Raw genomic sequence first — 17,078 nt, 5'->3', positions numbered from 1 at the left:
ATCTTGTGCAAATTGAGACACTCCTGAGGTCCACTGGAGACTATTCTGCAGAAGTCCGTGGCATTATTTGATGTAAACTGCCAGAGAGCTTCGGCTATGGGGCGGTATACAAATGTAATAAATAAATAAATAATTCCACAATTATGTTTGGAGTTTTTTTAGTGTAAATTTTGCAAAGTGTTGCTGTACTTCACATCTTCACAGAAACGGAAACAAAAGAAAATGATTTCCTATAGGAAACTTCACTAAAATTGCAAAGTAAATCAGACACATTTAAAGTGACCATCTGAACTATATCAACTGTCTTAATAATGTTGCTTCCTGCCTGCTAAAACAAAACCAGCACAGCCCATGTCTTCTTTCTATTATTTGGGCTGGTTGCAGGTGTTGCCACCACTCACCATATGCTCAGAGGCACATGTTACCAAGTTCTTCCAAGCTACACAGGAAGTAGATTGGACTGTGAAAGACCAACCCAAATGGTGTTTGCATTTTGACACATTTGTAGGACAGTCCAATATCTCAGAGAGGAGTTCAGGTCTCCTGCTCCCCTGGAGCATTCACTATAGCTGCCCAATTTCCCTGCTTTTTAAAGTTTGATAGAAATATCTCTTGGCTATAGGTATGTTCTTAAACTGCAAGTTTTTTTGCCTATTAGTGAATTTCCCTGCTTTTTAATCCGGGAGGTAAGAAATGGGATCCTGTGCAAGTTTGCTGAGAGTGGATCGATCATTTGTATGCTTATTGAGTTCAGTGGGATTTACTCCCCTGCAATCATGCTTAGCATAGGTGAAACTGACCACAGGGGATGGGGAGTGGAGGAGGAGGAGGAGGAGGGAGGGGAGGAAATGCAGAGGGGAGGACTGGGATGGGAGCAGGCAGGAGGGGGAGGGGAGGAGGACAGGTTTGATCATTTGCATGTTTATTGAATGCAGTGGGATTTACTCCCATGCAACCATGTTTAGGATAGGTAAAAGTGACCAGGAGGGGAGGGAGGGAGGGCTGGAGTGGGCAGGGGAAGAGAAAGAAGTAAGAGGGGAGGGGGGAAGGAGGGGGGAAGCAGGTCTGATCATTTGCCTGCTTATTGAGTTCAATGGGATTTACTCCTATGCAGTGATGGTTAGGATAGGAAGAGGAAAAACTGACCATGGGGGAGGGGGAAGGGGAAGAAGAAGGAGCGTATTGGAGGGGGACAAAGGAAGGGGGAGGGGAGGGCAGGTTTGATCATTTGCATGCTTATCAAGTTCAATTGCATTTACTTCCCTGCAATCATGCTTAAGATAGGTAAAACTGACCATGGGGATGAGGAAGGGGAGGGGGAGGAGGGGGAAAGGGAAGGAGGGGATTGGAATGGAATGGGGATGGGTAGGGAGGGGCAAAGGAAGGGGGAGGGGAGGGGTAAGGGGGGTTAGGAGAAAGGAGAAGGGAGGGTTGGTTTGATCATTTGCATACTTTTTGAGTTCAGTGGGATTTATTTCTGTGCAATCATGTTTGAAAATGGAAATGGACTGCCTTCTAGTCAATCCTGACTTATGTTGACACTGTGAATAAGGTTTTCATGGTAAACAGTATTCAGAGGTAGATTTACTATTGCCTTCCTCTGAGGCTGAGAGGCAGTGACTGGCCCAAGGTCACCCAGTGTGCTTCATGGCTGTGTGGGAATTCAAACCCTGGTCTCCCAGGTTGTAGTCCAACACTGACCTGGGGGAGGGGCAGGGGGGGAGGAGATTGGGTGGGTGGGCACTGGGCAGAAGGGAAGCCCCTTTCCTTTCCAAAAGGAAAACATTGTGAAAAATATCATTGCTTTTCAGCCTTTCCTCCACCTTTTTATTCTACAGCAGGCACATGTAGCCTCCCACCCAAATTTAAACTAAAGCTGTCCCTGGCCACATCCACACCAGGCCTTTATTTCACTTTTGACAGTCATGGCTTCTCTCAAAGAATCCTGGGAAGTGTAGTTAGTGAAGGGTGCTGAGAGTTGCTAGGAGACACCCAGTTCCCCTCACAGACTTCAGAGTGGCTGTCAAACCAGTCTGGCCACTGAAGCTCTCTCAGTGGAACATGTCTCCTCTCAACACCCTTCACAAACTACACTTCCCAGGATTCTCTGAGGGAATCCATGACTGTCTTAAGTGAAATCAAAGTCTGGTGTGGGTGCAGCCCCTTGATTAGCCAAGCCCAGCAGCTGTGAGGCCTTTAGAACACTGACAGTTGGCTCTTACTCAGCATGCCTGCCTTATCATTGGCTTCCAGCCAAAATTTCTTAAATTAATTAAAAATCAGCCAGGCATTTTTTTAAACTTTTAAACTGCAGATGATGAAGGTCAGAGTATGGGGCAAGGTCAGTGTTAGGATCACAGGTACTCTGTGAACATGGCTGATTTTAATGAATTTCAACAGATTATGAGAACTCTGAGAGAAAAAAGTCCAAAAGGGCTCTGGGTTTTCTCTCTCTCTTTTTAGACTTTAAACTCTCTGTTCTCTCTCAGTTTTGTGTATCACCATGAAAATTGAGAGGGTTGTTAAGCAAGCGTTTCTGAGTTCAGGAGTTTAAGTTTTGTAAGGTTTTGTTTTGAAATGAGCTTATGGGAAGCATCGGAATGGCATGGGGAGTATTTTCAATTTAACATATAGTATACAGACAATCTCGTGGCTGTTTAATGTGCAGGAGCCCTTCAAACACTAAGCTGCTGCTGGGAATGCAAAGAAGTATGACATCTTCCTTGTTGCCTCTGCTACATGAACGTCTTGCCCATATGGGGGGGGGGATCCCCAATGAGCTGGTACAAGTGAAAAGCAGCACAGGGGGGATTAATACGAGCTGGGCCGGGGGTTTGCAATAGTCTGGAATAACTATCTTGGTTCTGTTACACTAAAGTTACTAGAGTGAGCCGCAGACACGGGGGTGTTAATGGGCACCAACGACTCTGGTTAGGCGAGTCCCAAACGCGTCAGCTGCCTTAATTCGCCAAAAACAAAGCCTGTTTACTACGGGGAGGCTGAGGCACCGACAGGGCGGTGTTCAGACGTCTTCTGCTTGGGAATCTCCTGGCAGGGACTGTGCGAGGGGGAAGAGAGGGCGGGCCAGAAGCAGGCTGGAAGCGGGGCGGAGGGGGTGGCAGAACTGGGCTGTTTTCCAACTGTCGTGAGCAGGCTGGGAGCAGGGCACTCGGGTAGTGTCCTGGGTGGCCGCGGGGGAGGAGGGGGACAGGAACCAGCGGCCTTGCAGCAAAAGGACGTGAACGGCACAGCAGGCAGGAAAAGGCCCCCAGAACAGCCAGCATGCCCGCCACGGGAGGGGAGTAAGTCGTCTTGCGCGGAACTCAACTTCTCCCTCCTCCCGCTTCCTGGCCAGAGAGGGCTACGTGAGGGAGGGGCGGTTTGGGATTTGGGTGGAATTTGGAGGCGCGGATTGTCTACTCCCTTTTAAAGGTCCAGGAACAGCTGCGGCGAGGAGGGCTCAAACCTCTGGCCTAGTGAGGGTAGGGTGGAGGGGGCGACAGGAGGGAAAAGCCCTGCTTGGGCCTTACACTTTGCCTCGTGAAAAAGTTTGGAGGAAACTTTCCCAAAGTTCAGAATTTGCTTGCTTAGCAGCTGCTGGAACGCTAGAGCTTTTGAAAGTGGGGTGTGTGTGTTTGTTTTGATGTTGCTAATACGTGTGTCCTCTGCGTGAGTGCGGTTTTTTCGAAGCATGGAAGCAGAGGGTCAATGCTCTTCTTGTTATTTCCAGAGCTGGTTGTTTTGGGAAGCCAGACCAGGGGGCAGCTGATGTTTATATCCGACAATGATCGCACGGCATGGGCATGGGGGAGGAAAAGGAGCCTTGCTGGGATATTTATAGGTTGTGGAATCTGTCCTGGACGCGAGACTCTAGGAAACATGACTCCTCTCCCTACTAGGTGTTTGTGTTCCTCCTCTCTCTCTCAGAATCAGCTGTACAAACAATGTGAAGTCTTATGGCGCCTTAGAGGCTAATATTTATTGTGGTATTAGCTTATGTGGATGAGAGCTCACTTTGCCTAGAAGCTCAAGGTACAATAGACCTGTTAAGTTATTTAGGTGCCACAAGGTTCTGTTGGTTTTGCTGCATCAGACTCAACTGCTATTACCCCTCTGGAATTTGCTATAAAGGAAATGGAAACTGGTTCTCTGCTAGGGAAATGGCAAAAGTAGGTGAAGGCTGCAGCCCTGTGTGTGCTTACCTGGGAGTAAGTCCCACTGAACTTAATGGGGCATACTTCTGAGGAGGCAACTTGAAAGACTGCAGTGTGAAAGAAGGAAGGTGTGAAAAAAGCCACCCTACAAAGTTCACAATATTTTCTTTTTGCAGAGCCAGATGTCTTTCCTCCAGATAACATTCCTGTTGTGGGGATAGCTTGTTTCTCTAGCCTTCAAACCACCACTCCAGCAACAGCTTCCAGTGGGATAAATAAGTGCTGTGCTGTGGTTATGCAATTTCAAAAAGCACCTCTTGTGTAATACCTACAATATCAGCAACCTGGACACCATTCAGGGAGGGTGGCTCAGTTTTCCTTCCCCTCGAGTTCAAACTAATTTTATTTATTTACATAAAATAGCAGTGTGTTGTTATTCTTCAGGAATATCTATATTTCCAGTTATAATGAGATATGAAAAAGTGTCCACAATAAATGCTCTTAAGATAAAAAAACATTGGTTTGGGCTTACTTATTTTATTTTTTATAATCCCATCTGGAATGTATCCAAGTCTAGGCCTTTGAAGTTTACAGTGAATCTTTCCCTGAAAAGACACCCCTGCGCATTAGCCATGACTTCACCGTCCAGTTCCCACTTCATTCTGTGGCATTTTAAGTCAGGGATGCAGAACCTGTGGCTTTCCAGCTGTTGTTGCTGCAGCTCCCATCATCTCTGACTATTGGTTGGGGCTGATGGGAATTGGAGTCCAACAGCTTCTAGACCCATTTAATTCTCACATCAGGCATGGTTTGGGGACCAAAACAACTTTGATCACCCTAATTGATTACCTTTATCAGGAGAGAGAGAGAAATGAGGAGAAGTGCAACCCTATTATTTCTTTCAGTAGCTTTTGATACCATTGACCATGATATCCTTATGGATCAGCTCAATGAATTAGGATGCACCTTGTTGTTCCTGTTTGTAGAACTGATACCAGAAAATAGTATTGGGTGACCTCTGTTTGGTCCATTGGCATTTATGCTGCAGGATCCTGCAAGAATACCTAGGGAGGTGATGGGCTCTCCAACACTGGAGGCATTTAAGAGGCAGCTGGACAGCCACCTGCTGGGCATGCTTTAATTTGGATTCCTGCATTGAGCAGGGGGTTGAACTAGATGGCCTTATAGGCCCCCTTTCAACGCTATGATTCTAAGATTCCATTTTGTCCCCAATGCTATTATTATTGTTGTTGTTATTGTTATTGTTGTTGTTTACATTTGTATACTGCCCCATAGCTGAAGCTCTCTGGGCGGTTTACAACAATTAAAAACATTAAAAACAAATATACACATTTAAAAACACTTAAAAAAAAACAGTTTAAAAACACATGCTAAAATGCCTGGGAGAAGAGGAAAGTCTTGACCTGGCACTGAAAAGATAACAGTGTTGGTGCCAGGCGCACCTCGTCAGGAATATCATTCCATAATTTGGGGGCCACCACTGAAAAAGCCCTCTCCCTTGTTGCCATCTTCCGAGCTTCCCTCGGAGTAGGCATCCGGAGGAGGGCCTTTGATGTTGACCATAGTGTATGGGTAGGTTCATGTCGGGAGAGGCGTTCCATCAGGTATTGTGGTCCCAAGCCGTGTAAGGCTTTATAGGTTAAAACCAGCACTTTGAATCATACAGGCAGCCAATGCAAGCGGGCCAGAATCGGTTTTATATGTTCGGACCGTCTGGTCCCTGTTACCAATCTGGCTGCTGCATTTTGCACAAGCTGCAGTTTCCGAACTGTCTTCAAAGGCAGCTCCACGTAGAGTGCATTGCAGTAATCTAACTTGGGGGTTACCAGAGCATGAACAACTGAAGCCAGGTTATTCCTGTCCAGATAAGGGCATAGCTGGGCCACCAACCAAAGTTGGTAGAAAGCACTCCGTGCCACCGAGGCTACCTGACCCTCAAGTGACAGAGATGGTTCTAGGAGAACCCCCAAGCTACGAACCTGCTCCTTCAGGGGGAGTGCAACCCCATCCAGGACAGGTTGAACATCCACCATCTAGTCAGAAGAACCACCCACTAGCAGCATCTCAGTCTTGTCTGGATTGAGCCTCAGTTTATTAGCCCTCATCCAGTCCATTGTTGCAGCCAGGCACCGGTTCAGCACATTGACAGCCTCACCTGATGAAGATGAAAAGGAGAAATAGAGCTGCGTGTCATCAGCATACTTATGGCAATGCACTCCAAAGCTCCAGATGACCACACCCAATGGTTTCATGTAGATGTTGAACAGCATGGGGGACAGAACTGACCCCTGCAGAACCTCATACTGGTCCAGGGTGCCGAGCAATGCTCCCCAAGCACCACCTTCTGAAGCCGACCCGCCAAGTAGGAGCAGAACCACTGCCGTGCAGTACCCCCCACTCCCAACTCAGCCAGTTGTCCCAGAAGGATACCATGGTCGATGGTATCAAAAGCCACTGCGAGATCAAGGAGAATCAACAGAGTCACACTTCCCCTGTCTCTTTCCCGACAGAGGTCATCATACAGGGTGACCAAGGCTGTTTCCGTGCCAAAACCAGGCCTGAAACCTGACTGAAATGGATCCAGATAATCGGTCTCATCCAAGAGTGTCTGGAGCTGGCCTGCCACCACTCGTTCAAGGACCTTTGCCCAGGAATGGAACATTTGCCACCAGCCTATAATTATTAAGATTTTCTGGGTCCAGGGAGGGTCTCTTCAGGAGTGGTCTCACTACCGCCTCTTTCAGGCAGCCAGGGACCACCCCCTCTCTCAGAGAGACATTAATCACTTCCCTGGCCCAGCTGGCTGTTCCATCCCTGGCAAGGATCCAGCACAGAAGTGGTTGCACGAACCTGTCCAACATCTATATGAATCCATTGGAGCAGTTATCCAGAGATTTGGGGTATGATGTCATCAATATGTGGATGACACCGACCCATTTCTATCTTTCCATTCCATCTGAATCAGGACAGGCTGTTGAAGTGCTGGACCAGAGTCTGGAGTCAATAATGTATTGATTTGAGGGTCAATAAACTGAGATTTAACAGCTGGTATAGCACAGTGGGGAGGAGAGCCTGGCTGGGAATCCAAAGTCTGTGAGTTCAAATATCCGTTTGTGTCTCCTGGGTGTCAAGGGCCAGCTAAAGATCACTCCCACAGTGAGTGGCTCAGGGGTTACATGCCCTGCCACCTGTGCAGCTGTGGACAAGCTGCATTGTCCCAAGGAGTCCAGTTGCCCCCCAGCTGGCAGTTGCGGACAAGGAAGGGGCTGGCTTGTGCAGCTGTGGCAAGCTGAGCAGTTCCTAGCCAGCTGGGGAGGACTAGCCTCAGAGGGAGGCAATGATAAACCTCCTGTGAATACTGCTTACCATGAAATCCCTATTCATAGGGTCGCCATAAGTTGGTGACCGACTTGAAGGCAGTCCATTTTCCATTTCAAGATGAGATTTAATCTTTATTGATGGTGGGCAGTTTCCAAGACAAGGATTTGGGTAGCAGGCCTCTTCTAGCTGGGATTACACTTTCCCTGAAAGAGCAGATGCACAGTCTGGGAATACTGGGAATACAAGGCTCATGTAGCCTTGGTGGCAGATAATATCTACTACTAGCTCAGGCTGGCTTGCCAGGTGGGGCATTTCCTGGATCCAAATAGCCTTGCTACGTTAATATATGCTCTGGTAACCTCCTGATTACACTATAGCAGTGTTCCACATGGGTTGCCCTTGAAGACAATCTGGGAGCTCCAGCTGGCAGGAAATGATGTTGCCAGATTATTGGGAGGCAGAACTAGTTTTGACCATGTGACTCCACTGTTAAAAGAATTGCACTGGCTGCCTGTTTGTTACTGGACCCAATTTAAGGTGCTCACTTTGATGTATAAATCCCTGTACTACTTGGGGCCTGGGTTCTTAAAGAAACACTTCTCCTTGTATGTGTCAGCCTGTTCTCAGATATGTGGGCAGGGCCCTATTGACAGTTCATACTTAATGTGTTCTGGTGAGTCATGGTGGGGCTCTCTCAATTATGATTCCCCAACTGGAATTGCCTCCTGCTGGCAATTTGCTGATTTCTCTTGTTGGCATCTTTTTGTAATATGCTCATTCCGTTCACTGACATCTTTTCATCACCTACTAAAAATATATTTGTTCAGTTAGGTATTTGAGGGTTAATAAGATGATTGATTCTCTATTGTGCTGCTGCTGTTTATGGTTTTATGGCTTTATTGCTGATTTTTTTATTCTGTATTTCATTGTCCATTGGTTGCTGACCTGCGAACATGGGGAAGGGTGGTGTACATTATTTATTTATTTATTTGCTTGCTTGCTGCTACTTCTGGGGGAGAACACATTCTCCATTCCTGTTTTAAACAATTTATCATAGAGACAGAAAAAGGCCAGTTACAGACAGCCTGGGTTGCTGGTAAAAATGAAAACTCATGATTGACCCTAGTTTGCAGTGCATGTAGAGCTGCCTTTCTGAACCTTTGCATCAGCCCATGTGTGCTGGCTAGGGCTGATGAGAGTTGCAGTCCAAAACATCTGAAGGATACCTGGTTGGGAATGGCTGATGCAGAGCTGTATCCCTTGGCATATCTATGGTAAACACCCTATGTATTGTAGACTCCTCGCCTCTCTGAACCTTTCCTCTACCATAGCATATCCATGTTCATAGATCTGAGAGACCTCTTTACTCTTCTATTCTGCAGCCCCAAGGGAGAGGATTATTCCACAGCCATCCTGCGCCAGAAGCATCGTCCCAATCGCCTCATTGTGGATGAAGCTGCCAATGAAGACAATAGCATTGTGAGCCTGTCTCAGGTAACTATAAATCCACTGCTTGCCTTTCCTGCTCCAGTAGGCCAGCCGCTTCCCTGTGCCTCACGTTCCACACGGAGCCTAGCTGCTGCTGCTCATTCTAGACCAACCTTTGCCAACCTGGTGCCTTCCACAGGTTTGGCTGATGGGAGCTGTAGTCCAAAACCTCTGGAGGAAGGGCACCACATTGGCAAAGGCTGTTCTACACAATTGCCCTCTGCTCGATAGCTAGTCTGCCTAGGCCATTTTCTCCAGTCATGCACCCAGTGAATATAATGGCCCCATTTGACTGATTGCCATGATTCCAAACCTGTTCAATATTGCATGGGGAAGGCAATATTTCTACCATATAGTGGTGTGGAGGGGAAGTGGAATCAAGAGATGTGTGTCTTATAAGCACACAAGTCCCACAACCCTATTTTCACCCGCAAGTCTGGTATACATTAAAGAGCTCTGGCACCTTCACAGCTGTAAGAGACCTTGGGGTGATTAATTAGGAGTGGAAGAAGCGCTCTTTCTCCAATCCTAATAAAGCTTCTCTCCTTTCCCCCATCCCCAACACGTGTAGCTTTATAAAGGTGTCAGAACCCTTAAAAGCTTTGGTATGGAAAGCAGATTGGGGTCAAGGGGTGTGTGTCTCATGGTGCACTTCCTCTGACCATATTCCTTTCTCAAAGATAATCTAATTCTGCCCCCCACCATCTTTTTTTTACACACACACCCCATGTTTAACCATCATCAGTGTTCCATGTCTCGTGGCAGGCAAGGAACACGCTCAGTCCTTGTTGGGCCATCACTTTCCCCTTTCTTTTTAGCTCACAAACTAAATTTCTGGGGTCTCCTATGTATATGGAGCTCCTCTGCCTATTATTATTGAGTCACTTTCCTTGCAAATGTGATCGAAAGCAACTTACAGTTGGTTTTAGTGTTTTATCATTGTTGTAACAAACCAATTAAAAAAACCCTAAAAAACATCAGAACAGATAAGATAGGGCTTACAAAACCTGCCACACTAAAAGAGGCCACCAGTGCCCAAAGCCCTTCAAATTAAGGGCTAAAAGCCCAGGTAAAAAGAAAGATTTTTGCTTGTCACCTAAAAATAAATAACAATGGCAACAGGTATGCCTCCCTGGGGAGAGCATTCCACAATTGGAGAGCCACCACTGAAAAGGCCCTTTCTTGTGTTGCCACCCTCCAAATATCCTGTGAAGGGGAACACAGAGAAGTCCTGAGATGACAATTGCAGGGTTCAGGTCAATTCAAGTGGAGAAAGGCGGTCCTTGAGGTATTGGGATGCTGAGCCGCATAAGGCTTTAGAGGTCAAAATCAAAACTTTGAATTTATTTATTTATTGCACTTGTATACCGCTCCATAGCCGAAGCTGTCTGGGCGGTTTACAGCAATCAAAAAATTAAAACAAATATACAATTTAAAACACATATTTTAAAAACAATTTAAAATACAATTTTAAAATTTAAAACAATATAAAAACAATTTATTTCGAATTGAGTTCGGAAACTAATGGGTAGCCTGTGCAGTCATGCCAGAATTGGTGTCATATGTTCAGACCATCCTGCCCCAGTTGACAATCTGGCTGCCAAATTCTGCTCGAAAAAAGAGGGGAGGGAGCCCCAGAATGACAAAAAAGGACGTGTGGAAATGTCAGAATGGTTTATTTACACACATATATCTTAAAAAGTCTTTGTAAAAAGCCCAACGCGTTTCAGCTATCAGTGTGCAGCCTTCATCAGGGGCAATTACAGATTATCTTGATAAGATTCTTTTCAAAGTATTCTCAGAAAAGTGTTGTAGTCAGTGTTCCATTTATCTAGGCAAATCCTGTGAAACGCGTTGGGCTTCTTACAAAGACTTTTTAAGATATATTTGTGTAAATAAACCATTTTGACATTTCCACATGTCCTTTTTTGTCATTCTGGGGCTCCCTCCCTTCTTTTTTTGAGCTTTGTTGGATGACCTCCACCTTTTTACCTCAGTTTCTGCCAAATTCTGCAGCAGCTGCAGTTTGTGAACCATCTTCAAAGGCAGACCCATGTATAATGCACTGCAGTAATCCTTGTCTGTGGGTAGCCCCCTTTCACAGCAATAGGCAAGGGACCACCAAGTTGACTACTCAGCAACACAATGATGGTCAAGCCCCCTTCACATGCTATTCACATGAAGAGGTAAACTCTGTTAAAAGGGGGTGCGGGACCATACAAGATGGGATTTTGGCTGGGAAAGGTAAGGTTAAACATCCCCTTCCCAAGTGTTACAATCCCAGTGAAAATCACTTCTACCCCTGCCCCTGGTGTTACCTTTAAAAAAAATAAAAATCACTGACAATTAGGGTTGCCAGGTTCAGGGCCTGATACTGATCCTCTATCTTTAGGAGAAGAGAAAGTCAGCCAAGTGCAAGTGTTCTTGCAACACTGTAATGGGAAAAACCACAAGGTGGAATTCTCCCTTCCCCCTGCACAACTTTTAAAGATACAGAAGTCCTCTTGGAGGCTACTGACAATGGTTTGTATTCAACGTAGAGCTAAGGCAATTGTACCATCAGCACAAGGATTTCTCCTTGCCTGATGTAACAACTTTCCCCTCTCCTCCCCCTGCACGCCCCCTAAATCTGTTCTGAATTTCCCCCCAACCCTCCAGAGCAGATTTGAGGACAGCATGGGGTGCATGTGGGGAGAGACGAGAGAACACTATTGCACTAGCACTAACTCTTATCACTAGTGCAAAAAGTTAGTTGAATATCACCCATGGTTTTTAATGACAAGTTTGTGACAAGCTAGTGACAACTAGTGACAAAAAACTGATATTGTTGGTACATAACCAGCAGTAGTTCATGTATGTATTTATTCATTGTTATAATTGGTTGTGTTACCTGATTTTAGCCTATAAGATAAATATTGCTCGTATCTATTAGATTCAAAAGAGATTGCCAATTTGCCTCTCCTAGACTATAGTTGAGAACTGCATGCATTACATTTTGTCTCACAAACATGTTGTGATTTGAACATTCATATAAAGGATGCACAGGCAAGTTTGAAAAACATACTTATGTAACCCATGTGTGCACAGTTATGCCAATGGTGACATGAGCTTATGAACTCACAAATGCATCTTAGATTTATCAATAAGCATCAGAAAAGCTTATAAAGTCACCCCCTTTATTTTCTTCTGGAACACAGGCAATAACACATACAACAGATAAGCAGAAACATACAACACACATTCTAATACCATCTTACAAGACCCACATTCTCAAATACACCACAGGCACCCCACCTGCAAAAGCAGGCATTTCACATGGACTACACAAGAACATCCTAAAAACACACATGGTTGCATATTACCTTCTAATGGAAAATGAGCTCGCTTCAGTTCTGTCCTTGATTCACTGCAGGCCAAGATGGAGGAACTGCACTTGTTCCGGGGAGACACCGTGTTGCTGAAGGGGAAGAAACGCCGGGAGACTGTGTGCATCGTCCTCACTGATGACACCTGCCAGAATGAGAAGATCCGCATGAACCGTGTCACCCGCAACAACCTCCGTGTACGTCTGGGAGACGTAGTCAGGTGAGGACAATCTGTATTGAATCAGTAGCAGGAAAGTGTGTAGTGCTGTATGTGGAGGGCAGCAGATGTGAGCTGCCACAGAGCACTTGCAAGGGGTGGAGGGAGGTCTAAAATGGCAAATTGTGCCACACTCAGCAAGGTTCAGAATGAAGTTCTGTAGTACAGACTGTGGGTCTAAATGTTTTAAAGGTTTGGAGGAAACAGTCGTTGTTACCAGTAATCTGTGTATGTGTTTTCATCTGAATATATACTTATTTAATTAATATACACTATGATGTCCAACACATAATCTGTGAAATTTGGTGACGATACTAACACTTAGTAAAGACCACTGTCAAAGTGACATAGTGGGTTGCCCAGCCAGTGGCTCCAGCTTGGGTGGGTGTGCGCATGTGCTCTGCTGCGTTATGGAGCCTAGCTGTGTCTTCGGCTGAACAGTGTGCAGGCCTGTCCAGATGTGAAGTATGGAAAGCGGATCCACGTACTGCCCATCGATGACACCATCACAGGCTTGACTGGGAATCTCTTTGAAGTGTACCTCAAACCCTACTTCCTTGAGGCCTATCGACCTGTACATAAAGGTGAGGATGGACAATACTACTTGGGTAATCTCATTAGACCTTTCATGAGGAACAGGGTTAAGGTGGGAGGAAAGCAGTGCTGAGGAGAGGGGGAATTTCAATGAAGACAGTACTTACAGGGGGAACCTCTGATGAGGCCCAACTTCTAAGTAAGCTCTCAACATGGTGGGACAAATGCCAGAGCCCATGGGCCCCTGAGACCTCACATCAGCTGATGCCTACCTCCTTTTTTCTCCTCCCACAATTTTTTAATGGCCTGGTGCTGTAAAATAACATGCTAGGCTAGGTGTTTGAAGCCAGTACTATCTTGGTTATTTTATTTTATTTATTACTACATTTATGTCCCACCTTTCCTCCAAGGAGCTCAAGGTAGTATCCATGGTTCTCCCCCTCCTCATTTTATCCTCACAGCAATCCTGTGAAGTAGACTAGGCTGCGAGAGAATGACTGGCCAAAAGTTACCCAGTGAACTTCAGGGCTCAGTGGGGATTTGAACCCTAATCTTCCAGGTCCTTGTCCAGTACTTTAACCACTACACCATACTGACAGCCTTAATGCCCAGAGCTTCTGTTTACAGCACTGGGCTGAGGGAGTCCTGGCCAGCTGGATTAGTGCCACTGCCTAGCCCCTCTGCCCCTGAAAAGCTTTGGGGAGGACTACCAGGGAAGGTGCAAGGGAGGGGGACTTCTGGAGGGCACCTTGCCAATGGTTCTCTCTAACCTGGCACTGGCTCTGCTTCTAAGCAGCAGGGAGAGTGTCTTCTCAAACTGAGCATTGTTTGGGGGTGGGCTTGGCAATCCAACTGATTTGTAGGGGTTGTCTTTCCTATTTTGCCTCTGAAACACCACATCCTAGCCTTTATGATTGGGCATCTTCTTCATTTTGTGATTAAACTCGAGTTAGCATAATGGGTTTGAAACCTTTGGAGTCAACCACTTACTTTCTCTTTTCTTCCCAGGTGACATTTTTCTTGTGCGAGGTGGAATGAGGGCTGTGGAGTTCAAGGTTGTTGAGGTGGATCCCAGTCCCCACTGCATTGTCGCCCCCGACACCATCATCCATTGTGAGGGGGAGCCCATCAAGCGAGAGGTTTGTGTAGGGGCTGAATAGATCCATCTTGCAGATGGTACAGCAGGGCTATGGTTGGGTACTTAATGTTCAAACCTTCTCCCATCTGGATTGCACAGAGGCATAGGATTTTGAGGGTGGGATCTGCCATACAAAATTAGCATTGTTTCATTTGTTTATTGGTGTTTCTGTTGACACATGTAAATAACTGTAGTTCTCAATAAATTTTATTTTAAAAAAATTAGCACTGTGGACATGTGTCTTGAAAAAAAATATAAACATCCCTGAAGAAGTTGGGAAACCTGTGACCCTCCAGGTATGATTGGACTCCCAGCTCCTATCAGCCCCAGCCTGCATGGGCAGTGGTCAGAGATGGTGAGAACTGTACTCCAGCAGTGTCTGGAGGGTAACAAAGAGTTAGGCATGAGCCCTGTCTCCTCAGCATAGCTAGCATGTTGAGGACTGTTATATAGGCCTTGCCAGAAAGGGTATTCTGTTATCGAGATACTTCTCTGTTTTGTCAGGATGAAGAGGAGAGCCTCAATGACGTGGGCTATGATGACATTGGGGGCTGCCGTAAACAACTAGCTCAGATCAAGGAGATGGTAGAGCTGCCACTGAGACACCCAGCGCTCTTCAAAGCTATTGGCGTGAAGGTACAACAGGGGTAGTGGGAAGACCAGGACAGAATAGCCTCCATTCATCATTCTTTATAAAATGTATTACAACAGGGGTAACCATAGAATCATAGAGTTGGAAGGGGCCAATAAAGCCATCGAGTCCAACCCCCTGCTCAATGCAGGGATCCAAATTAAAGCATACCTGACAGGTAGCTGTCCAGCCACCTCTTGAATGCCTCCAGCATTGGAGCGCCCACCACCTCCATGGGTAATTGTTTCCATTGTCATACCAGTCTAACAGTTAGGAAGTTTTTCCTCATGTTCAGTTGAAATCCACCTTCCTTTAAGTTGAGCCCATTACTCTGTGTCCTGCACTCTGGGACAATCAAAAGATCCTGGCCCTCCTCTGTGTGACAAGCTTTCAAGTACTAGAACAGTGCCATCATATCTCCCCGCAGTCTTCTCTTCTGAAGGCTAAACATGCCCAGTTCTTTCAGTCTCTCCTCATAGGACTTTGCTTCCAGTCCCCTGATCATCCTCTTTGCCCTCCTCTGAACCCGTTACAGTTTGTCTGCATCCTTCTTAAAGTATAGTGTCCGGAACTGGATGCAGTACTCAAGATGAGGCCTAACCAGTGCTGAATAAAGGGGAACCAGTACTTCACACAATTTGGAAACTATACTTCTGTTAATGAAGCCTAAATTTGCCTTTTTGCAGCCTTTTTTGCCTTTTTGCAGCCACATTGCACTGTTGGCTCATATTCAGCTTGTGATCAACAACAATTCCAAGATCCTTCTCACATGTCATATTGCTGAGCCAAGTATTCCCCATCCTATAACTGTGCATTTGGTCTCTTTTTCCTAGGAGTAGAACTTTGCACTTATCCCTGTTGAATTTCATTCTGTTGTTTTCAGCCCAATGCTCTAGCTTATCAAGATCCCTTTGAATTTTGTTTCTGTCTTCCAGGGTATTAGCCATCCCTCCCAATTTTGTATCATCTGCAAACTTGATAAATATTCCCTGCACCTCCTCATCCAAGCCATTAATAAAAATGTTGAAGAGCACTGGGCCCAGGACCGAGCCCTGTGGTACCCCACTCATTACTCCCCCCCAGTTTGAGAAGGAACCATTGATAAGCACTCTTTGAGTACGATTCTGTAGCCAACTGTGGATCCATCTGATCGCTGTTCTATCCAGCCCACATTCAGTTAGCTTGCTAACCAGAATATCATGGGGCACTTTCGGCTTCAGCAAACTTTTGACAGGTATATTATGTCCACAGCATTCCTGTAATCTACCAGGGAGGTTACCCATTCAAAAAATGAGGTAAGTCTGGCAGGATTTGTTCTTGTTGGCTTCTTGTAATCACCGCATTGTTTCCCAAGTACTTACAGACTGACTGCTTTATAATCTGCTCCAGAATTTTCCCAGAGATCAATGTCAGGTTGACTGGTCTGTAGTTCCCAGGTTCCTCCTTTTTGCCCTTTTTGAAGATGACATTAGCCCTCTTCCAGTCATCCGGCACTTCACCCATCCTTCAGGATTTCACAAAGAAAATAGACAGCGGTTCTGAGAGTTCTTCAGCCAGTTCCCTCAATACTCTAGGATGCAGTTCATTGAGCCCTGGAGATTTGAACTCATTCAAAGAGATTAGATATTCCTTGACCATTTGTCTATCAATCCTGCCCCTTAAACTTCATGTTTCCCAGGAGGGTCATAGACCCTTTTTTAGAAGAAGACTGAGCCAAAGTAGGAATTGAGCACCTCTGCCTTTTCTTTGTCATCTGTTGTCATTTTGCCACCCTCATTGAGTAGCTGTTCCACCATTTCTTTTCTCTGTCTTTTACTATGGATGTACCTGAAGAAGCTTTTTTGTTGCTTTTGGCATCTCTCGCTAACCTCAGCTCATTCTCAGCTTTAGCCTTCCTGACACCATCCCTGCAATTCCGTGCTACCTGTCTGTACTCTTCCTTTGTGGCCTGGCCTTCCTTCTACTTCCTATATGTGTCATTTTTTGTTTTCAGGTCATCTCTAAGCTTTCCATGGAACCACATTGACTTCTTTTGCTGTCTTTCCCCTTTTTCCTTGACGGAATTGTTTGCCAATGTACCTTTAGAATTTCCTCTTTTAGAAGCTCCCACCCATCTTGGGCTCCTTTTCTCATTAGAGTCTCTTGCCATGGAACCTTACTTACAATTGTTCTGAGTTTATTAAAATCAGCTTTCCTGAAGTCCAGGGTA

At 45.7% G+C, this 17,078-nt stretch overlaps 1 protein-coding gene across 4 annotated transcripts in view; it reads left to right on the top strand.

The window, feature by feature from the left end:
- LOC133380072 (transitional endoplasmic reticulum ATPase-like) overlaps positions 1–17,078 on the top strand; it is a 40,042-nt gene that overhangs the window by 11,779 nt on the left and 11,185 nt on the right. Inside the window, exons 1-6 of one of the 4 annotated variants that reach the window (XM_061616605.1) lie at positions 3,130–3,302; positions 8,879–8,990; positions 12,397–12,569; positions 13,008–13,150; positions 14,109–14,239; positions 14,743–14,874. In XM_061616605.1, the coding sequence (XP_061472589.1) occupies positions 3,283–3,302; positions 8,879–8,990; positions 12,397–12,569; positions 13,008–13,150; positions 14,109–14,239; positions 14,743–14,874 (711 nt within the window). In that variant the 5' untranslated portion in view covers positions 3,130–3,282. Of the gene's footprint in view, positions 1–3,129; positions 3,303–3,514; positions 3,626–8,717; positions 8,771–8,878; positions 8,991–12,396; positions 12,570–13,007; positions 13,151–14,108; positions 14,240–14,742; positions 14,875–17,078 lie in introns of those variants that run through there. The other 3 variants (XM_061616607.1, XM_061616603.1, XM_061616606.1) reach the window with 3 other exon arrangements.

This window comes from Rhineura floridana, chromosome 3 (assembly GCF_030035675.1).
Source record: "Rhineura floridana isolate rRhiFlo1 chromosome 3, rRhiFlo1.hap2, whole genome shotgun sequence".
Classification (NCBI taxonomy): domain Eukaryota; kingdom Metazoa; phylum Chordata; class Lepidosauria; order Squamata; family Rhineuridae; genus Rhineura; species Rhineura floridana.
This window is presented reverse-complemented; position numbering and strand designations above follow the sequence as displayed.